At 57.7% G+C, this 22,706-nt stretch overlaps 2 protein-coding genes across 2 annotated transcripts in view; one reads left to right on the top strand and one right to left on the bottom strand.

Moving 5' to 3' along the window:
• The window catches only part of ALOX12B (arachidonate 12-lipoxygenase, 12R type), a 31,129-nt gene extending 27,374 nt beyond the window's left edge, over positions 1-3,755 (top strand). The window contains exons 11-14 of the mRNA XM_030546265.1: positions 1,133-1,254; positions 1,759-1,859; positions 2,451-2,621; positions 3,506-3,755. Coding sequence (XP_030402125.1) covers positions 1,133-1,254; positions 1,759-1,859; positions 2,451-2,621; positions 3,506-3,685 — 574 coding nt within the window. The 3' untranslated portion in view covers positions 3,686-3,755. The remainder of the gene's footprint in view (positions 1-1,132; positions 1,255-1,758; positions 1,860-2,450; positions 2,622-3,505) is intronic.
• Positions 3,756-7,728: 3,973 nt separating this feature from the next.
• GUCY2D (guanylate cyclase 2D, retinal) overlaps positions 7,729-22,706 on the bottom strand; it is a 53,386-nt gene continuing 38,408 nt past the window's right edge. The window contains exons 6-20 of the mRNA XM_030546276.1: positions 22,477-22,573; positions 21,929-22,036; positions 16,812-16,892; positions 16,469-16,645; positions 14,804-14,960; positions 14,510-14,659; positions 13,669-13,817; positions 13,100-13,263; positions 12,208-12,400; positions 11,551-11,725; positions 10,792-10,890; positions 10,508-10,602; positions 10,207-10,292; positions 9,552-9,672; positions 7,729-8,369 (exon numbers count right to left, since the gene is read on the bottom strand). Coding sequence (XP_030402136.1) covers positions 9,591-9,672; positions 10,207-10,292; positions 10,508-10,602; positions 10,792-10,890; positions 11,551-11,725; positions 12,208-12,400; positions 13,100-13,263; positions 13,669-13,817; positions 14,510-14,659; positions 14,804-14,960; positions 16,469-16,645; positions 16,812-16,892; positions 21,929-22,036; positions 22,477-22,573 — 1,813 coding nt within the window. The 3' untranslated portion in view covers positions 7,729-8,369; positions 9,552-9,590. The remainder of the gene's footprint in view (positions 8,370-9,551; positions 9,673-10,206; positions 10,293-10,507; positions 10,603-10,791; positions 10,891-11,550; positions 11,726-12,207; positions 12,401-13,099; positions 13,264-13,668; positions 13,818-14,509; positions 14,660-14,803; positions 14,961-16,468; positions 16,646-16,811; positions 16,893-21,928; positions 22,037-22,476; positions 22,574-22,706) is intronic.

The following is a 22,706-nucleotide window of genomic DNA, read 5'->3' as shown; positions in this document are numbered from 1 at the left end:
CTTGTGCAACTGGGTCAGAGAGTGGAACAGTCCCCATTGTGTGGTGTTTGGGCAGCCCTCATTGCATTGTAAATCCCTGGATTACAACTCTCCTGCTTATTATTGGTCGTTGAACACCCTCCTGGGTGGGGGGAAGTTCTTTATATGTCACTCGCACATTTACAGCATATTTCAGTAACAGCCACCCAGCAAAATCTCATAACTTCATACACACTAATGATATACATATTTGGAAAGAATAATGGGTTGCAGCAGGTCATGACCTTTCATATGATATCTTACATGCCAGGCTTTGTATGAAATATCACAATTATATATGAATGACGCGTATGGGTTTTCCAGGGAGCTATTTTGAGGTACAGTGTGTCACAGATTCTATTCCTGATACCTGGAGGTTCCCTGGTAACAAGGCAGCGTGGTGCCAAGGGACAGCTTTGGGCACTAAAAAATTAACCCTAACGCAATGGAAAAGTCAACCCCCATCAAATACTGATGCCTGGCTTGGCGATCTGGCTGATCACACAGCTAACGAATGACTGGCATTGCGGAGAAAGGGAATGCATGAAAAATTCAAAGCAATTTGGGCTGATTTATTAGAGGTCTATGCTATGATATGTCACATCTGCTCCCCTGCCTTTATCCTAACCCCCGTTACTTACTTTGTGTGGTAGATTGGTTGGCTTAGGAAAAATGAATGAAAACTTGTAAATACACAACAATGGAGAGGAAAAGTCAAACTTTTGGGAATTTTGTCCAAAACCAAATTCCGGGGAAAGGTCTCATCGGGGGTGAATGGAAACACTTGGTTTCAGTCAAGCCAAGCTGTTTTGTATCAATTGCGATGCTTATTTAATGTATTCACTTCCACAAGAGCAAGTCCAGTTTGAAACGAGAAATTCAGCTCTGCCGTAAACGAGATCCAGGATCACCTGGAGGTCAAGCCGGCGGCTTAGCCACCAGGCCATGCTCCCACAGCTAGGAAAGGGTGAAGTGAAGGGGAACACTAGGTACCGGCCAGGGTGCAAGGTACCACTGGGCTGTTTGGTGATGCTAGCTGAGTGACCCTGGTGCACTGGGGAATGATGTGGCCTGCAGTGACCCATCCAGGCCAACACATCTCTGTTCTTTCCAGCTTTGTCTCTGGCATTGTCAGACACTATTACCACAGTGACGCCCACGTCCTGGCCGACTGCGAGCTGCAGGCCTGGGCAGATGAGATCTTCCGTGAAGGCTTCCTGGGGAATGAGGCATCCGGTAGGGGCCATGTGAACCCAAAGCTCTGCAGCTGTTGGTCACGGGGCTCCATGCATGTCTCAGGAGGACAAACGACTGTCAGTCAGATCCCAGCTGGTGTCAATGGGCATCTCTCTATTGGAGTCAATGGGGACAGATCCTGGCTGGTGTCAATGGGCATCTGTCCATTGGAGTCAATGGGGCCAGACCCCAGCTTGTATCAAGTGGCCCTGCAGGCAGGGGTTTTGACCCCCGGATGGGGAGCAAGGTGTCCGACCCTGCCAGGACAGGGTGGCCTGGATTACAGTGGTGGGACGGGGCTGTGGGGTGACTGGGAACCGTCCAGCCATGGGAACGGGAGGGCAGGGAGATGGCGCCTGGCCGAGCTGAGGCCCCGAGCAGGACAGTGACTCACCGGGGGAGGCTCCGGCAGAGGGAGGCATCGAACCCGGCTCTAGGGGTCCCAGCCCAAGGCCACAGAACAGGGCCAGGCCGGGTCAGTGATGCCCGTTCTCCCTCCCGCAGGCTTTCCCTCGTCCCAGCAGAGCATCCCTGAGCTCATTAAGTACCTGACCATGTGGATCTACTGCTGCTCGGCCCGGCATGCTGCCCTCAACAATGGGCAGGTAGGGAGAGGCCAGCCTGGGTGCTTGGGGCCCCATTCCCTGCCCCCCACGGGACCCTGGGGTCCTGCCACCAACATCCCCACCCTGCACCCCCCCATGCGGTCATGGAGTCCAGCCACCGACATCCTCACCCTGCCCCCCCAACAGGGCCATAGGGTCCAGCCGACTCCCTCACCCTGCCCCCCACGGCACCCCTGCCCTGCCCCCTAGCACAGTGGGGTCCAGCAACCGACATACCCACCCTGAACCCCACCCCACTGACACCTCAATCCCCAGGACCTAGCTCTAGTAGCCAATCCCCCACCCAGCACCCAACCCTACGGAGACCCAGGACACCTCAGGACCTTGCCCCAGCCCCCCAGGACTCCCCACGGCTGCACTCAGCACCCCCGACTCCCACCTTGACTTTCCTAACCATTGCCTGTGGGTGAGGCACTGACCAAGCCCCAGATGCCTAGATCCCTTGGCTGAGCCAGACCTTCCCTGGGCAGGGTGATGAGGGGATCCCCGGCTGGGCTGGGGGTGGTCCCCAGCTGGGTTGGGGGGGGGGTCCCCGGCTGCTCTGACTGTGAAGGTCTCTCTGGGCTGCAGTACGAGCTGGGCGCTTGGATGCCCAACTTCCCGGCCTCCATGAGGAACCCCCCACCCCAGGCCAAGGGCACCTCCTCCCTGGAGAGCTACCTGGACACCATCCCGGAGGTCAACAGCACCAGCATCGCCATTTTCGTCCTCTGGATCATCTGCTGCGAGCCAGGGGACTCGGTGAGAACATGGGCACTAGGGGGCTGTGGGGCAGGGACCAGGGCAGGGACTCAGCAGGGGGCGCTCTCCCCTGGCAGGGGGCTGGCCCCAGGGTGGCGCTGTGGGGCAAGGAGCGGGGCAGGGGGCTCAGCAGGGGACACTCTCCCCTGGCAGGCAGGGCTGGCCCCAGGACTGTGCTGGGGGGTGCTGTGGGGCAGGGAGCGGGGCAGGGGGCTCAGCAGGGGGCGCTCTCCCCTGGCAGGCAGGGCTGGCCCCAGGACTGTGCTGGGGGGTGCTGTGGGGCAGGGAGCGGGCGCTTTCCCCTGGCAGGCAGACTGGCCCCAGGACGGCCCTAGCGGGCACTGGGCTGCGGGTGTCTGTTGAATGAGCCATTGCACTGATTTCTCCATCCCCTCCGTTATGATAGCAGTAAAGGACCCGTTGACATTTCACAGGAGCCGGGGGATGAACCAGGGTGTCCTGGCCCAGCTGCACTTTGGGGGATTCCCTGGGCATCCCCCAAACTGGCTGCAGGATTCTCCTTCCCTCCCTGGCCTGAACGTTTCCCAGTGTTGCTACACAGCTGTTTAACACCTGCCCCATTCTCTAGGGCACGTGAGGGGTCCCTGTGTAAACAGCCGCCCCACCCCAGAGGTGGCTGCATCTCAGCCCCAGGTGAGGGGTCCCTGAGTAACCGGCCGCCCCGCCCCAGAGTTGGCTGCATCTTGGCGCCGGCAAGGGGTCCTCATACCACCAGCCGCCCCACCGCAGAGGTGGGTGAATCTCAGCACTGGGCGAGGGGTCCCTGGATAACCAGCCACCCCGCTCCAGAGGTGGCTGCATCTCAGGCTCGGGTGATGGAGCCCTTCCGTGCTGTCCCTCACCGCTCTCCCGTTCCCTTGCAGAGATCCCTGGGCACGTACCCCGACGAGCACTTCACGGAGGAGGAGCCCAAGCGGCTGATCAAGGCCTTCCAGGGGCGCCTGGCCCAGATCTCCCAGGAGATCCAAGAGAGGAACAAATCCCTGCCCATCCCCTACCGCTACCTGGATCCCCTCCAAATCGAGAACAGCACGTCCATCTGAGCCCGACCGGCGAGCCCCAGGGACGGGCCTGCGATCCTGTCCGGGGGCAATAAACTACAGTCTGGTTCCACTCTGAATGGCTGATTCTGCCTAGTAGGGTACAGCACGGGGGGCTGGGAGCCAGGACTCCTGGGTTCTCTCCCTGGCTCTGGGAGGGCAGTGGGGGCTGGTGGGTTAGAGCAGGGGGGGCTGGGAGCCAGGACTCCTGGGTTCTCTCCCCGGCTCTGGGAGGGGAGTGGGGGCTGGTGGTCAGAGCAGGGGGGGCTGGGAGCCAGGACTCCTGGGTTCTCTCCCTGGCTCTGGGAAGGGAGTAGGGGCTGGTGGTTAGAGCAGGGGGGGCTGGGAGCCAGGACTCCTGGATTCTCTCCCCGGCTCTGGGAAGGGAGTGGGGGCTGGTGGTCAGAGCACGGGGGGCTGGGAGCCAGGACTCCTGGGTTCTCTCCCCGGCTCTGGGAAGGGAGTGGGGCTGGTGGATTAGAGCAGGGGGGGCTGGGAGCCAGGACTCCTGGGTTCTCTCCCCGGCTCTGGGAAGGGAGTAGGGGCTGGTGGTTAGAGCAGGGGGGGCTGGGAGCCAGGACTCCTGAATTCTATTGTCCATAAACAATAGAGATGTCTTTTGTACTCACTGTGCCTCAGTTTACTCCTCATCAAAAGACGACGATATTGCCAAGCTCCTCCGTGGGAGCTAAGATTAGCCTGGGGCAGGGCCAGGTTCTAACCTGGGTCAGACTCGGGGTCAGCCCCAAGTGGCGAGAACAGATTCCCCCCCCAGGAAAGGACACACCTTGAAGTCTCTAGCCTGACCCTTTATTTACATGGTCACATACAGGTTTTAACGACTCCAGTCGCGAGGTGTCTTGTTCATTTCCTCCCCACGACACATTTTATATATGTAGTCCCCTGCCCTTCCCCCGCCACCCCGCCCGCTTCCCTCCCCGCCCAAGAAACACCCAAAAGTTATTGCAAAAAAAAGTACAGTTTGTACACAAGTCTATGAAAAATGATAGACAGTCAGATTCACAGACCAGGCGGCTGGCTCCTCCCGCACAGCTATGAGCATCCCAGGCCTTTAAGACATGGCCAATCACGGGCCATCCCTTTAAGAACATTTTTTTTTGGTCTACAGACAAATATTTACCAAGTACGTCAAGTGTCATCAGAAATATAGGTTAGAGGACGATGGCCTCTCACTGGTCACCCCTTTAAGAGATGGAGGATCACATGCCATCCCTTTAAGAAACTTATTTTTTGGTCTACAGACAAATATTTACCAAATACAGGTGTTATCAGAAATGCAAGTTAGAGAAAGATGGCCATTCACAGGCCATCCCTTTAAGAGATGGCTGCTCACAGCCCCCCCGCCAAGGAAAAAAATATTTTGTCTGCAAATATCTTCCAAGTAAATCAAACCGTCACGAAAAACGTAGCATAGAAAAAAGTGGCCACCCCTTTAAGGAAAAACAACTCTACAGATTCAAAAATAACCATCCCTTTAAGAAATATTTGTTCCCCCCCCCCCCGACATATCCTGACCACCACTAGTTCTGCTACTGTGGCCCATCACAGGCCATCCCTTTAAGATTTCATTTTGTCTGCAGATTCTCCAAGTCTACCAAGGACCACCTGAAACACAGGTCGGGCAGCTGATCCAAAGGCCACCCCTTTAAGAGGTTTTGCTGTCTGCAGACAAATATTGGCCATTACCTATGGCTGATTGGTGGCCACCCTTTTAAGAAATAGTTCCCACTGCAAGCAAATCTTGATCGAGTACAATGGCTGCTTGGCCTCCACCTCTGTATGAGTTTTACGGGAGGGGAGTTTGTTGTTGGGTTGGGGCAGGGCGTGTGTGTGTTTGTCTGCAGATCAATATTGACCAAGTCTGTCGAGCAATGACAAAAAGCCACGTGGAAGAACCGAGCCAATCAGCCTCTAGCCCTTTATAACTATTTTTTGTCCACAGACAAATATTAACCAAGCGCACCTGGGCTGGCATTGTTATCACTGGATCCTTGGACCTCAAGGTCGGGCATATTACGATTATTTTGGGGCCAGTTTTTCACACATTGTGACTCACTAACGATCTGGGCGGGGTATGACCCTGCCAAGGGGAAACCTGATCACAGGGTGTTGGCATTTCCAACCATTTCACAACAACCGCGGGGGCATTACTGTGGTGGCCGGCTATTTCACTCAAGCAACCAACAAATAGTGGGGAGAAAAGTCATCCTGGCTAAAGGTTCGGCATGGCTGAGAACGCCAAGACTTGCTATTCCCAGCAAAACACGACTGGGGGCGGGGGAGCCACATGCGTGTAGCCCCCATGGCCGGGGGCAGGAACCAAATGCAGGACCTCCAAAGCGGCTGTGTTAGCAGGGAGTGAGCAGAACATTGTTCCTATCACTACCCCTAGAGAGAGCTAATTTCCCGGCACACAGATTAATATATATCTGTACTGGAAAACAAACCTTGAAGGCCCACTTTACCCATCCCAAAGAAACAAAAAAAAGAGCAAAAAAATATTTGTTCATAGATTCCAAGGCCCACCGGGTCATTTTTGACCTCCAGGAGAACACAGGCCAAAGACCTCCCCCAAAATAATCCCTTTTTGTGCTAGGTAAGCTCTTAAAAAACCCACATCCAATCTTGACTGAAAACTTGCCCAGAATGGAGTATTTCCCCCACACACACACAACACTTAAGAACTTGTCCCAACAGTCTGTCCCCGTTAAATTCACACCACCACCTCTAAGAGTAATGATATGGTCCTTTTCTGCACCTGGGGATTACCATGGAGGAGAAGCTGGATGTGAGTCAGCAGTGTGCCCTTTGCCAAGAAGGCCAACGGCATATTGGGCTGCATTCGTAGGAGCATTGCCAGCAGATCGAGGGATGTGATCATTCCCCTCTATTTGGCACTGGGGAGGCCACCTCTGGAGTGCTGATTCCAGTTTTGGGCCCCCCACTACAAGAAGGATGTGGAAATATTGGAGAGAGTCCAGCAGAGGGCAACGAAAATGATCAGGGGGTTGGAGCACATGACTTACGAGGAGAGGCTGAGGGAACTGGGATTGTTTAGTCTGAAGAAGAGAAGAGTGAGGGGGGATTTGATAGCAGCCTTCAGCTACCTGAAAGGGAAGTCCAAAGAGGATGGAGCTTGGCTGTTCTCAGTGGTGGCAGATGACAGAACAAGGAGCGAAGGTCTCAAGTTGCAGTGGAGGAGGTCTAGGTTGGATATTAGGAAACACTATTTCACTAGGAGGGTGGTGAAGCACTGGAATGGGTTCCCTAGGGAGGTGGTGGAATCTCCTTCCTTAGAGGTTTTTAAGGTCAGGCTTGACAAAGCCCTGGCTGGGATGATTGAGTTGGGGATTGGTCCTGTTTTGAGCAGGGGGTTGGACTAGATACCTCCTGAGGTCCCTTCCAACCCTGATCTTCTGTGATTCAATTCTATGATGATGCAGGTGGGTTCTGACTGCCATCAGGTGATCAGTTGTGTGTACTGCATGTGCGTGAGATTTTTGTGTGTTTTTTTTAACCCGTGAAACACCAGGTGGGCAAAGAAAGGTCCAGTTGGGGCTGGGACCACATCCCCCAGGAGAGCCGCTCTGCCATGATCCCCCCACTTTCCTCTTGGGCACCGTTCGCATGTTGCATGAGGAGACAATCCTGGGTGGGTCCGATGGGCACGTCCTGGAGCAAGGTCTGTGGTTTTAACCCCCTGCCGGGGAAGGAGCGCTGCCCAGGTCCACGCTGGTGACCGAAACTCAATCCACAAGGAGACGGTAGAGTTCAGTGTTAACGGGTGGATCCAGCCCTGGCTCCAGACAGATTCACTCCCAGCCCACTTGTCTCAATCGTCTTCTCCCATCCTGAGCCAGCCAGTCCCCGCCCTGGGGCCGGAGGGGAGCTGGCACCCCCTAGAGGGGACAGGCCCCTGCCCCCCTGAGCCAGCCAGGACCTCCAGCCCCACCAAAATATCTGTTAGCGGGGAGGGAGCTCCCCTCACTGCTCCTAGAGGGAGCTAATCCCCCAGCACTCCGTCAGCAAACTGCGGTAACCCCACGGGGGCATCGCTCCATTCCCCCCTCTTGTCTGGCCGGGGTTCTCTGCAGAAAGCAATTAGGGTATGAACAAATCACCACCCATCCCCATCTCCTCACAGTGGTACAGTCTGAATCCCTGAAGAAAGGGGGGAGAACGGCAGGTCCCAGGGGATGCTGCCCATTACCGCATGAACATGAATTCCCAGGTTGACTGAAGTCCCATGATTATAGACTCATAGACTCTAGGACTGGAAGGGACCTCGAGAGGTCATCGAGTCCAGTCCCCTGCCCTCATGGCAGGACCATGATGCACCTGGGGTCCCTGGTTGGAGATGAACGGCAGATCCCAGGTTGGCCAAAGTCCCATAATGCACCTGGATTTGTAGTAGGAGGTGCATGGAAATTCCAGGTGGGCCGAAGTCCCATAATGCGCCTGGATCTTCAGCTACAAAGCCAACAGTCCCACGATGCACCTGGGGAGGTGGGACCAGCGCACGAAAAGATGAGTCCATTGCTGGTGACCGGCACGAGTTGCCCACCCGGCCCGGCCCATCGTCCTTCCACAGGGCGTGGCAGGGGAGCAATTTGAGTCTGCCCCACAGGGACTGGCCGGGAAGTGTCAGGTGGTGTTGCCCACAGATCTGGATGCAGGGGGAGAGGAGGAAGAATCAGTCACATCAGAGCCACTTGGTTTCCCCCAGCTCCCCACAACCTGATCCCGCTTTTATTGGGGAGGCACTCTAGGCCACCTCTCTATGACGAGGGACAGCTGGAGGACTCTCAGTGCAATAGAACCCTAGAGTAACCATTGGGCCCGCCCGCAGCCATAGAGGTTGGGCCAGAGCAATGGGCAGTAGGGTGGGCAGAGCAGCTCGAGGCAGGTGGCTGCTCTGGGCCCCCTCTTTATGGTTAGGGAGAGGTGGAGGACTCTAAGTGGAATAGAGCATTGGGGTGACCTCGGTGGGGGCAACCTGTAGGCCACCCACAACCATAGAGCTTGGGCCAGGGCAATGGGCAGTAGGGTGGGCAGAGCAGCTCGAGGCAAGTGGCTGCTCTGGGCCCCATCTCTATGATTAAGGAGAGGTGGAGGACTCTAATTGGAATAGAGCATTGGGGTGACCTCGGTGGGGGCAACCCGTAGGCCACCCACAACCATAGAGCTTGGGCCAGGGCAATGGGCAGTAGGGTGGGCAGAGCAGCTCGAGGCAAGTGGCTGCTCTGGGCCCCATCTCTATGATTAAGGAGAGGTGGAGGACTCTAACTGGAATAGAGCGTTGGGGTGACCTCAGTGGGGGAACCCATAGGCCACCCACAACCATAGAGCAGAGCAGCTCATGGACAGAGTTGTGCTACCGTCTTGGGCATTCTAGCCCCGTCTCTATGGTCCTTAGGAGAGGGGACAGAACCGGGCTGCTGGAGGGGGCTCTGTGATCAGGGCAGGATGGGGGGTTGCTGGAGGGGAACTTCGGAGGGAGGGTGAAGGGGAACAATATGGTGGAGTTATATAAACAATCCGGTGCATATTGATCAAATATGTAAATGAGAGCAGTGTTCATTTGCATAGACCTGTGGTTTCCAGACCTGGCTGAGGTGTGGGTCAGGGGTTAGGGATTTGCTCCTGGGGAAAGAGGAGACGGGGAAAGGTAGAGGAGCCCAGGGTAGCCCCACCTTTCCGGAGGTAGGGTCAGGAGGGGCATGACAGATGCCTCTGGCTCCCAGCATGGCTTGGCCTTGCCGAGGTGCTTCTGGGGATGACTTTATCCATGGGCAGGGGCAGTTCAGAGTCTTATCGCAGCTCCCCTGTCCCCCAGCACTGGCCTTACTTCCGCCTAGCCCGGCCTCCCGCTCGCTGGCCTCCCTCGCTACTTGTTCTGCCGGGCTTTCTCCACCTTCTTCCGTCGGTCTGCGGGGATCTCATCCATGCTGATGCCATGGTTACTCGCCCTGAAGGAGAGGGGCAGAGTGAGTCCTGGCTCCCAGCCCCCCCTGCTCTAACCACTAGCCCCTACTCCTCTCCCAGAGCTGAGGAGAGAACCCAGGAGTCCTGGCTCCCAGCTCTCTCCGCTCTAACCCACCAGCCCCCACAACCCTCCCAGAGCTGGGGAGAGAACCCAGGAGTCCTGGCTCCCAGTCCCCCTGCTCTAACCACCAGCCCCCACTCCCCTCCCAGAGCCGGAGAGAGAACCCAGGAGTCCTGGCTCCCAGCCCTCTCTGCTCTAACCCATCAGCCCCTACTCCTCTCCCAGAGCCGAGGAGAGAACCCAGGAGTCCTGGCTCCCAGCCCCCTCTCCATTTCTTTCCAGGAGTCCCCTCCCATCTCCCTCAAGGCCCTGGCTGCCCCACCCCTCTACCCTCAGGTCCCCTCTCAGGGTGGCCTCAGGGCCCAGGCATGGATGGTGGTCACCCACCCTATCCCGTCCTTCCCCTCCCATCCCCCCGTGGAGATCAGAGGGGGCTCCAGACCCATGAAGTTCTTACCCCGGCTGCAGGTCGGGGGGCGTAGGGATGGGTTTGTTAAATCCGTCTCGTCCCACCAGCCAGTATGTGTCTTCCACGCCTTTGCCCTACGGCAAAGCCGAGAGAGAGAGAGACTGTGAGCCCAGAGCTGGAGTGGAGGGGTCTGTGGGTCAGGAGTGAGGGGCACTGGCAGGCAGCAGAGCTGGGGAGGTCAGGGCTGGGCTAGCAGGGGCTGCGGGTCGGGAGTGAGGGGCACCGGCAGAGCTGGGGGGCAGGGCTGGGCTAGCAAGGGCTGTGGGTCGGGAGTGAGGGGCACCAATACCTTGAGCTCCGTCTTGCCCCGAATGTCCAGTTTGAATCCCTCCTTCAGCGAATGCAGGATGGTGACCGTGCGGATGTTCACGTGGATCCGGTAAGCTGCGGGGAGCACCGGGGACATGAGGGGTGAGCATCCCTAATCCCCAAACAAAATCCCCACCCTCTGCTCTGTCCACACATCCGCTGCCCCCCTCATCCAAACACCCCTGGGTGCCACCCCAGCAGATTCTCTCCCGCTCTCTCTAGCACTGCCCCGGGCCCTGCCGGGGGACAACGGGGGGGACTCACGCAAGCCGGTCGACTCCATGCGGGAGGCGGTGTTGACAGTGTCCCCGAAGAGGCAGTACCGGGGCATAGTGAGCCCTACCACACCAGCCACGCAGGGCCCTGTGGGGAGACAGGCCGGGAGATGGGTTACAGTGGGATGGACGGCTGAACAGGGCTACAGGGTGCTGGCCTGGGCGTGACTGAGCCAGCAATGCTGCCTGAGATTGCAGAGAGCCTGAACCCGTTGCTCTGACAAGGGGAGGTGCCCCCTGCATCTCAATGGGCAGTTATCTCCAAGCCCCATTGCTCTAGGGGGGCCCAGCCAGTCCCAATCCAACCGGGAGGTTGTATGGGGCACCGCAGCTTCTCAGCCCTGACTCCCCACCACCACTCAGTCAAGTAAACCCTGGGGGAAGTCCTGGGATCCCACTACTGACACCAAAACCTCTCCACAGGTGGGAGTACGGAGGGGTTCCTTGCGGGGGGGAATGAAGGACCCCATTATGCTACGACTCCAGACGGGGGCAAGCCGGGGCACAGGGGGGGCAGAGGAATAAGTGGCACAGCCATCATGAAGGGGCAGAGGCACACAGAGGTGGCGTGGCCATGGCTGGGGGAGGAGGCATGCCGAGAGGGCGGGGCCATGGAGGAGGGGCGAGGCCATGGCTCAGGAGGTACGCAGAGGGGGTGTGGCCATGGAGGGGGGGCGTGGCCAAGGCTCAGGGGGCATGGGAGGGGGTGTGGCCAGGGCACTGTGCCCCCCACCCACCCACGCCGTACCGGAGTGCAGCCCAATGCGGATGCGGACGGGCACTTCAGGCATGTGACGCATGCGGAAGGACCCGACGGCGCTCAGGATGTCCAGCGACATGTTTGCGATTTCGCCCGCGTGCCGGTTCCCGTTCCGATGGGGCAGCCCTGAGGCCACCATGTAGGCATCTCCGATGGTCTCCACCTGCCGGGGGGGCGGGGTCAGAGAGGGAGCCCTGTCCTCACTCTGTGGGGCACCCCACCCTGGAGCACCCGAACTCCCCAGTCCCTGCCCCCCAAATCACCCAGTGTTGGGCTCCCCAAAACCCGCCCCTGATCTCCACCTGCCCCTGGCTGGGCCCCCCATCCTGGTCCCTCTGATCCTGCCCCCCCATCTCAGGGGCCCCCAATCCTTGGTACCCCCAATAACAAACTCCATTCTGGGGCCCCCTGATCCCCCCTTCTATGACTAGACTCTAGATCCCTGCTTCCCCACAACCTCCACCTCCCTCAGGCTGCCTCCCCCTATCTTGGCCACCCCCAAGTCAGGGCCCCTGCCCCCCCCCAACCACTGCCCCCCATCTCGGGAACCAGCAATTCCCCTGTGTCAAGATCTTCCCCCTTGACAATTCTCCACCTCCCCCCAGGCCGGGCCCCGCCCCGCAGGCCAGGGGAAAGGGGGGGCACCTTGTAGACGTCGTGGGAGCCGATGATGGCATCGAAGAGGGTGTAGAGGTCATTGAGCAGGTCCACCACCTCGATGGGCTCGCTCATGGCCGAGATGGTGGTGAAGCCCACGATGTCGCTGAAGTAGAGTGTCACCTCCTCGAAGTACTCAGGTTCCACTGGCGTCCCCATCTTCAACGCCTGTGCCACCGACCTGCATCACCAGGGGGCATCAGCGGGGCTGGGACGGACCCCGACCCCCCCCACCGGTCCCCCATCACCTCCCCAGAGCCTGTGCCACCGACCTGCGTCACCAGGGGGCATCAGCGGGGCTGGGACGGACCCCGACCCCCCCCACCGGTCCCCCATCACCTCCCCAGAGCCTGTGCCACCGACCTGCGTCACCAGGGGGCATCAGCGGGGCTGGGACGGATCCCGACACCCCCCACCGGTCCCCCATCACCACCCCCAGAGCCTGCACCACCAACCTGCATCACCAGGGGGCGTCAGCGGGGCTGGGACGGACCTCGACCTCCCCACCGGTCCCCCATCACCACCCCAGAGCCTGCGCCACCGACCTGCGTCACCAGGGGGCGTCAGCAGGGCTGGGACGGACCTCGACCTCCCCACCGGTCCCCCATCACCTCCCCAGAGCCTGCGCCACCGACCTGCATCACCCGGGGGCGTCAGCGGGGCTGGGACGGATCCCGACACCCCCCCACCGGTCCCCCATCACCTCCCCCAGAGCCTGCACCACCGACCTGCATCACCAGGGGGCGTCAGCGGGGCTGGGACTGACCCCAACCCCTCCATCGGTCCCCCACCACCTCCCCAGAGCCTGCGCCACCGACCTGCATCACCAGGGGGCATCAGCGGGGCTGGGATGGACCCCTGACCCCCAGCTGAGACTCACGGTGGCAGCATCTGGGTGAGCAGCTTGTCCGTCTTCTGCTTCTCGATCTCCAGCTCCTCCGTCCGCTCCCGGATCAGGTCCTCCAGGTTGCTGGAGTACTGCTCCAGCATGCGCAGCATGGAGTCGATGATGTTGGTCTTCCGGCCTTTGTTGATGTTCTTGAACTGCGGGCGGGGGAGGCATGAGAGGGACGGCTCCCACCTGGCTCTGGCACCCCTGCTCCCCATCACTGCTGGCTCCGGCACCCTCCCATTGGCTCCGGCATCTCTGCTCCCTGTCCAGGCACCTGCTCCGGCATCCCCACTCCCTATTGACTCTGGCTCCAACATCCCTGCTCCCCATGGGCACTGCCTCCAACATCCCCACCAGCTCTGGCACCCAAATGTCACCTGTTTCCAGCATCCCAGCTCCCTGTTCGCTCATGTATCTATGCTCCCACCCCGCCCCAATCAGCTCTGCCCCTGGTGGGCAGGGCCAGCTCCCTTACCCTCCTTTCTGCCCCTAACCTACTGATCTGGCTCATGCCCTGTGCCCCATCCTCCCCGGGGCCAGGCCGCCCACCCCGCTACCTGGTCAAAGATCTGGTTGATGGTCGGCCGCCGCTCGGGCTGCTCGCACCAGCACTGCTTCATCAGCTGGATGCATTCCAGCGGGGCCTGGTCCACCGAGACCGAGGGACGGCACAGCGGGGGCGGCTTCGCCACCTTCCGGATGATCTCTGCCCATGAGAGGAAACCCACAGTCACCGGCGCCCTGCTCTGCCTCCACCAATTGCCCTGCCAGAGCTTGGGGGCAGCCCGAAGCTTGGCTAGCAGGGGCTGCAGGTCAGGAGTGGGGGGCACCAGCAGGGCTGGGGGGAGCACAGGGCTGGGCTAGCAGGGGCTGCGGGTCGGGAGTGAGGGGCACCGGCAGAGCTGGGGGGAGCACAGGGCTGGGCTAGCAGGGGCTGCAGGTCGGGAGTGGGGGGCACCAGCAGAACTGGAGAGCAGGGTTGGGCTGGCAGGGGCTGTGGGTCGGGAGTGAGGGGCACCGTCAGGGCTGGGCTAGCAGGGGCTCTGGGTCAGGAGTGGGGGGGCACTGGCAGAGCTGGGGGGAGCACAGGGCTGGGCTAGCAGGGGCTGCGGGTTGGGAGTGGGGGGCACCAGCAGAACTGGAGAGCAGGGCTGGGCTAGCAGGGGCTGCAGGGCTGGGCTAGCAGGGGCTGCAGGTCGGGAATGAGGGGCACCAGCAGAGCTGGGGGGACAGGGCTGGGCTAGCAGGGGCTGTGGGTCGGGAGTGAGGGGCACCGGCAGAGCTAGGGGGAGCTCAGGGCTGTGCTAGCAGGGGCTGCAGGTTGGGAGTGAGGGGCCCCAGCAGAGTGGGGAGGCAGGAGCTGGAGGAGATGGGGGCACAGTCCCTCCCCCCCCATACCATCGGCCGGCATGTCCAGCATGCAGTAGGGGGCACTGCGGCAGATCACCTCCTGCATGATGATGGAGATGCTGTAGATGTCCCCGCGGAAGGTGCCCTTGCGCTCCAGTGTCGGGTCCCGCAGCAGCTCTGGTGCCGTCCAGAACCGCTCTGGGGACAACAACAAGAAGGGCTGGCTCAGTCGCCTATAGCCCCTTCCGTGACACGACAACCCCTCCAGCCTGCCCCCTCTCTGCCCACATGGGCCCCAGCTCTGCTCCCTTCCCCTGCCCAGACACTCCCCCGGGGCATCACCTTCAGGCCTGGGTGGGTCATGTGGGATCTTCTGGGCCTCCAGGAGCTCGTTGAAGCCGTGGTCTGTCACCTTCAGCACAAAGCGCCCATCGACCACGCAGTTCCGTGATTTCAGTCGCCCGTGGACCACATCCCGGTGATGGAGGTACTTCATCCCCTGCAGGGGGGTAGAGGGAGAGAGACTGGGGTGAGTACAACTTTCCCCACCCCTGGCTGGTCCCCGGGGCCGCCGACAGCACCAGGATCTGCTCTGATTGTGCGACAGCCCCAATTGGCCATGTGGGAAATCCAGTGGATCCCTCCAACGAAGCCAGGGAGTTTGCTTCTTGGTTTATTTGGATTGGTAGATCCCAGGGGATCTCTGGTCCTGATGCCAGGTTGAGCGAGTGGATCCCTCTGGCTGACCCAGGATTGAATGGCTCTTACGTTCTTTGTGGGTGATTGGCTCTGGTGCCTAAGTGATCCAGTGGATCCACCAGCTCGATCAATTAATTACTCCAGTGGGTTTCCTCTCTGATCAATTAATTGAATCAGTAGGTCCAACTGGATGCCAAATCTGCCTCCAGATTGGTCCGATAAATCCATCTGCCCCAGCCAGCTGATCTATCCAGTGGATCCCCTGACCAGTTTTTTTTTGGCCAGTGTATCCTAGTGGGTCCTTGACCAGCACCTGGCTGAACCAGTAGATTCTTGTCATCACTAGATCTACTGACTGGGTTCCCTGAGTGTGTCTAACCAATCGATCCCAATGGATTCCCTAATCAGCTGTGTGAATGATTCAGTGAGTCACTCTGGCCATGCCAACTGATCTATCAAGTTGACATCTTTCCCAGTGTGTTGTGCCAGTGGATCACAGATTAACTCTGTTTTGATCCAGTGGATTCCTCCACTCCAATCAGTTCAACTATCCATTGGAATCCCTAATCAGTGTGTTGTACCAGTGGATCCCGAGTCAGGAGATCAATCAACTGGATCCCTTTGATCCTCTCACTGAGTAGACCTCTCTGGCCAGTGATTGGTTTGCCCAGTGGATCCCCCAGCCATACCAATGAACATGGTCTGGGAGTGGATCCTATCCAGCCTCCCAGCCCCTGGAGTAGATCCCCTTTCCCTGCTGTGAATGGATTCCCATGGACCTCCTAGAAGATCTCCTCCACCTGGTGCTTTGGGCATCAGGATCCCTTCCTGAAGACAGGGCTGCATGTGAAAGGATCCCCTCTTCCAGGATCCTGCAAGATCCCAGAAGATCCCCTCTGCTTAGCACTCTGTGTGAGAGGGATCCCTTCCTGAAGCAGCAGCAGGCTCACTCTTCAAATGGATCTCCCTGCAACCTTCCCACCAGCATCACCTGAAAATAGATCCCCTCCAAACACAGCTGGACCCCACCCTACCAGCAGACCTTCCCTGTGTGACGGGATCCACTTTGACAGCTGATCTCCAGCAGTGGAACCCTGATATCGCAGCAGATACTTGGCATCACAGGATCCCCATTGGCTGGCCATCTTGCAAGTGGATCCCCTCCCATGCCCAATGAACAGCAGATCCTGGCCAGCAATTCAAGCAGCTGGATTCCCCTGCCCCTCCACCAGGCTTGATTCCCGCCCCCTGCCCCAGACCCCAAAGCAGGATACCAGCCCTGTCCCGCCCCCTTCCTCCTGGCTGTACCTTGATGAGGTCGATGAGCAGGGAGGATTTGAACATCCAGTCGAGCTTCATGTCCTCGTTGCGGATGAGGTCCTCCAGGCTGCCGCGGGAGCAGTGCTCCGAGACAATGGCGAACACCCCGCAGTCGTAGAAGAATCCCAGGAACAGGTTCACGTTCTCGTGCCGCAGGTCCCGGAGCTGGAGGCGGGGGAGACAGGGGAAAGCCAATGGCCAGGGAGGGGAATGCACAGGGTGTATCCCAGCCCCCCCGGAGCAGCAGTGGCATCCAGTGGCCAGGCAGGGAATGGTCCCTGTGTCTCAGAGCAGCCATTGCAGTGACAAGCCCACTGCGGTTCCCACTCACCTTGCAGAAGCTGGTTTTGGTGGCCGGCTTGATCTCCGTGTGCTTGTCCCCTGGGAACTTCTTCAGCCACACCCAGTCACCCTAGGGGATGAGACAGAAGGGCAGTCCGGTAACCCAGAGCCGGGCAAGCGGCGGATTCCCGCAGCCGGGCAGGGATCAGACCCAGCCAGATTTGCAACAAACCAACAGCAGGTTTAGAAGCCAGCGACATCCCGCCCCATCGCATGCCACCCGGATGGCACCAGCATGCCCTCCAGGGGCATCCAGCAGGGAGGGCAGGGAAAGCTGATCTTCCCAATGGTGGAGAGAGGGCAGCAGAGATGTTGCAAGCATGGGGGCGGGAAGGGGAGCTGCCCCCTGCATTTTCAGCACCAGGTCCTTTGGTTCTTTATCCCTCACTGCATCAGGCTCTGGGGTCATTCCCTGATGTCCAGCCCTCCCTGCTCTAACCACCAGCCCCCAATCCCCTCCCACAGCTGGAGAGAACCCAGGAGTCCTGGTCCCAGCCCCCTCTGCTCTGACCCACCAGACCCCACTCCCCTCCCAGAGCTGGGAAGAGAATCCAGGAGTCCTGGCTCCCAGCCCCCCCTGCTCTAACCACCAGGCACAAGGCTACTCAGTGTTTAGTGCCAAAGCTTTAAAAAAATGCATCCTCCTTTTTCACCCCCACCCCCTCCATCCCAGAGCAGAGATGGCACCTGGCCCGGGAGCCCTTGGGACGGAGATGGGGATGGCAGAAGGGGGTTGAGTTGCTAGTTGCCCCTCCCAGCTGGCTAAGACCCACCATCAAAATCTCTGTAGCCTGCATCTGTGGCCTCGTGCCTTTGTCCTTGGCTGGGGAAAGCCAGGCCCACGATCGCCCACCCCAGCCAGAAAGAGAACAAACCTGGTGTGAGCAGGCAGCCACTCAGCCAGCTATGGCACCATCTCACCGGTCACTACAGGGGCTATGATTCATAGGGTGGCCAAGGTTTGCACCAGGCTAAGGTTTCCCTCTCACGTCCCCTCATTTCACAGGCCTTTGCTGATCTCCCCCCGGTAGAGGTGGTAGGAAAATTCTCAGCAAAAAAGTTTCTAACTGGAAGACACCGTTTGGGCCATGCCACAATTTTTGGCATCAATTCTGACAAAATTTTTGTTTAAAAATTTGGGGAAGTGGTGAGGGGGAAAGGGGAGTTTCAAAAGGGTGAAAAATGTCCTATATGGGAGTGCAATGTTTGGGTGGGTTCTTTTCCATTGTGAAATGACTTTTCATTACTCGATAGTCAAATAGAATTCAAACCAACCATGGAAAAATTCAGATTGAGCTGAACAAAATGTTGGCATTCCTCGAGATAAGAGACGTCTAGCCAAAGCAAAATCTATTTCAGAATTGGGTTTCGCACAAAAAAGACCCTGAAATTCTGAAAATGTGAAGGTTTAAAATGTCCCCTCTCCCCCCAAAAAAAATTTTGTTGGATTTTTCCCCCAAAAAAAAGTCTCAAAAAAAAAATAAAATTGCAAGACAGAAAATCAATTTCTGACCAGCTTGATTCAAAACTCCCCAATTCACCAGAGCACTTTGGCACGGACTCAGCTCTGAAAGTCCCATTTGGATGGATGCATGGCCAGAATCGGAGCAGAAAACACCAATCCTACGTGGGACAGATCCATTGATAGGATTGGGGCCTCGGGACCTGAAAGACCAGTGCTGCTTTCGGGGTGGGGGGGAGGGTGGTCAGTAGTATATAGCTCAATAGCATTCATCACCATGTATTTTTGACAGGTTTCCATGTCCCATTTAGGGCTTATAGCCCGCCCTCCGTCCCCATTTCAGTTAGCATCAAAGTTAGGCACCATCAGCCATTTTGGGGGGAAAATTGGTTCTTTTTTTAATCTTTAAGCTCTCTCATTCTATTCTTTCAACCTTTTTCTCCAAACAAACAATCAAATATATCAAAGCACAAGCACGTAACATACCCCCTATTCAAACAAAAAATAATAATAAAAAAAAGTGTTCAAAATGGCCAATGATGCCAAACTTTGACACCAATGGTAAGAAAGCCCAAAATGTTAGCGCCAGGGTTCAAGAATCATGGGCCCTGATGGGGGCGGGTTACTAAACCCTCTCTTTCTTTATAGCTAAGTAACGGGTGATCGGGCTCAGCACAGGAAGAAATTGTGTTACATGCAGGAGGTCAAACACATCTAGCCTCCAACCCTCTGAAAGTGGGATGAGGTGTCCTCTTCCCGCAGAGTTTTTCTGCCAAGGATACCACATGGGGTTGATTTTAGGCCTTCAGTCGATATAAAACTCCAGCACTGTGCTGCTTGGTGTGGAAAGAGCAGGGCAATTTGGACAGTGGCAGTCAGAAATTCACCCATTGCCATACCCGGACTGCCCACTAATGAGAAGCAAGGAGTCACCCCCGGTGTTTGGAGAGTTTCCCGTGGGGAATTGCAGCTGGGAATCCTGCTATTCCCATCTCGGTGCCGGGAAATCTCTGAGACATTTGCCAGAGGCTAAAAGTTCAGCTCCTGGAGGTGCGGGGAGAGGAGAGAAAATCCACATTGTCACTCCCCCGCCCGAACGCCGCCACTTGGTGAAAGGAAATTGAGTCAGCATTAAAAAGACCCCATTGGCCGATGGGTCAGTAGCTGCTGAACGTGGGCTCACAAGGGTTGCGATGTTGGTGGCGTGCAGCTCTTGGAGCTGGAAATCATTACGGGAGGATCACAACCCAGATCTCGGATGGGATATGGGCAGCGCCTGGCCCAACAGGGCCCTGATCTGGGTCTGGGTCCAGGCAGCGCCTGGCATGATGGGCCCAGATCTCGGTCGGGATCCAGGCAGCACCTGGAATGACAGGGCTTGGATCTGGGTCTGGGTCCAGGCAGCGCCTGGCATGACAGGGCCAGGTCCTCAATTGGGGTCTGGGCAGCGCCCAGCACAACAGGACCCCGGGGAGCAGTAGCTGGCTCCATAACGCCAATAGTAAGAACCACCCCTCCTTCCCCATGGTGTCATCTACTGCGTGCCATGTGCATTGCAGGGAGAAATTCTCGCTTTTCGTGCCATTAAAAAAAATCAAAATACACTGTCCTGGCAAGGGGGACTCCCCCACGCTGTGACGGGTGGATCCAACAGGCAGGCAATGTGGCCAATGAGGGAATTGGACCCAGGCCCGGTGGTGGCATTACCGACTCGACACCAGGCGGCGGGGAATGGGGGGCGGCTAACGGGTGCCATAGCTGCTGCTTTCCCTCCTGTCCTTGGGAAAGGAGTGAAACCCGGGCAGGAGGAAGGGAATAAGCCGAGGGGGAGGACACGGGAGCCCAAAGGCAGCTCCTGGAGCCTTTGGCCGCTTACCTGCACAGCTGCCACTAGCCCTTGGTTGTTAAACAAAAGAAGGAGGAAGGGGATGTGGCTGTTGCATTTTTGCTTCTCATCTCCCTAGGGATGGCAGGAAGCAGCTGTCAATCACATGGCCTGGCAGGGCAGGGGGAGGGAGAGAGAAGCGGGAGCAGGGGGGCACCCCGAATGCCGGTGGGGCAGGGGAAGGGGTTGGAGCTAGAGGAGCCAGGGGGGATCCCACTGGGCACGACAAAGGAGGGGGTGACTGGCACTGGGGGTGTGTGACGTTATTGATATAAACTGGGACCATATAGAACATGGGTTGCAACCAAGGTCTTGTAGTGGCACCAGATCTTATGTAAAGGGGGTCATGTGAGGTGTCTAAGACCAGGGTATGGGTCACTGATTATGATCATGCTGTCTGTATGTCTGTATCATTTTTGTAGTTGAAGTTATGAATATTGGCTGTATACTGTCTATATTTCAAACTTGTGCTGTGTTACTGGGAGAGATCCCAGACAAGTGGGTGTTAGCTCTGCTTAGCCTGCTTGATGGCCCATTAAGGACCATCAGCTACACAACTGACCCATTGAGAGGAGGCAGATACGCCTTGTGACTCAGCAGGGTGTGCAGAAACTGGCCCGTGTGACTGCAAACTCCATTTTGTTGTAATTTTCCACAGTAAGAACAAAGAAGTGTTCTTACACCTGGAAGTGCCTATATAAGGCTGACGCCTCATCTCCATCTGGTCTTCAATCCTGCTTCCTACCTCTGGAGGGACTTTGCTACAAACTGAAGCTCTGCACAAAGGACTGACTGACCCATCCCAGCGGGGGATGTTCTCCAAAGACTTGATTTGAACCTGCAGTTTACGCCATCACTGCTATAAGCCTGAACTAAGAACTTTGCCATTACTGTATGTAATTGATTCCATTTAACCAGTTCTAGCTCTCATCTAGATCTTTTTCCTTTTATGAATAAACCTTTAGATTTTAGATTCTAAAGGATTGACAACAGCGTGATTTGTGGGTAAGATCTGATGTGTATATTGACCTGGGTCTGAGGCTTGGTCCTTTGGGATCGAGAGAACCTTTTTCTTTTATTGGGGTGTTGGTTTTCATAACCATTCATCCCCAGGACGGGTGGCACAGGTAGTGATACTGGGAGACTGGAGTGTCTAAGGAAATTGCTTGTGTGACTTGTGGTTAGCTAGTGGGGTGAAACCGAAGTCATTTTTGTCGGGCTGGTTTGGTTTGCCTCAGAGGTGGAAAAAACCCAGCCTAGGGCTGTAACTGCCCTGTTTAAGCAATTGATCCTGAATTGGCACTCTCAGTTGGGTCCCGCCAGAACCGCATCGTCACGGGGGGGGAAGGGTTTGCATGCCAGCAGGGCACCGGGAGGCAGTGGAGATGTGCTGGGAGGATGGCAGCTGGGGGGTGGGAAGCACAGGTGTCCCAAAGGGGCTTGCATGGCCAGGGTCAGTGAGCAGAGCCATTCCCAGGAGGCCTGGAGGGAGTGAAGCCCAGTCGGATACTTACCCAGGGGACATTTACCCAGCAATGGGTATTTACCCAGGAAGGGGTATTTACCTGGGTACTGGAGTATTTACCCAGTGGGGTGTGCCCCCACCAGGGGATATTTACCCGGTGGGGGTTCTGTGCCCTGGGGGTATTTACCCAGTGGAGGGGTCTGTGCCCTGGGGGCAGTGCCCAGGGGGTATTTACCTGGGGGGGTCTATGCCCTAGAGCCAGCGCAGAGGGAGGGGGCACTGGGGGTAGGTTACCTCAGCGACAGCCACGTTGGTGTTGTCGGGGGCGGCTGCCAGGCTTCTGAAGCTCCTCATGTCGGAGACGCTCTTCCCCGCCAGGCTCGTGCGGCTATCGTCCATCTTCTGCCGGGACAAGGGCTAGTCTGGCTCCAGAGCTGGAGGGGGGCTCCGACCCCAGATCCCATCCGCCCACTGAACTCCCATTGGCATCTCTGACCTCTAGGGTGTGCCCCAGTGACCCCCTCCCGGGAGGGTCTCTGACCCCAGTCCTGAGGATGTCTCTCCCTCTGACACTGGGGGCGCCACTATCCAATGTCCCTGATCCCCGAGGCATGTGTGTGACCCCAGGAAGCAAGTCTGATCCCCCCGGCCCCTCTACCCCACCAAGGCCATCCAACCTGACATCCAACCCTCCTCGTCAGCCTCCTTCCGCTTCACCCCACCATCCTGAACCCCTTCCTAAGACCCACTTCCCCCACACATCACCCTGGATGGCCCCTGCCCCCTTGGCCCCAGTGGGGTTCCCCCCTGACTGTCCTTCGCCCCCCTGATCTGCCTCTTACTTTGTTGCTGCTCTGGGTGTGGATGAACGTCAAGTCGTCCATGGTCAGAATGATCTTGTTGGGCCCCTTCATCAGCTGGGCATGCAGAATCCGGCGCCTGCGAAGCGTAGAAGCACAGAGACATGGGGCACGATGCCCCAAAGTGTAGGGGGGGCATTGCACCTTCCCCCCGACTGCTGGGAAAGGATGGGGGGAGCCCACCTTGGGAAATAGGGGGGTCGCTTGGGCTA

This window comes from Gopherus evgoodei, unplaced genomic scaffold (genome assembly GCF_007399415.2).
Source record: "Gopherus evgoodei ecotype Sinaloan lineage unplaced genomic scaffold, rGopEvg1_v1.p scaffold_43_arrow_ctg1, whole genome shotgun sequence".
Taxonomy (NCBI): domain Eukaryota; kingdom Metazoa; phylum Chordata; order Testudines; family Testudinidae; genus Gopherus; species Gopherus evgoodei.
The sequence above is the reverse complement of the archived record's forward strand: the minus strand, read 5'-3'. Positions and strand labels throughout refer to the sequence as shown.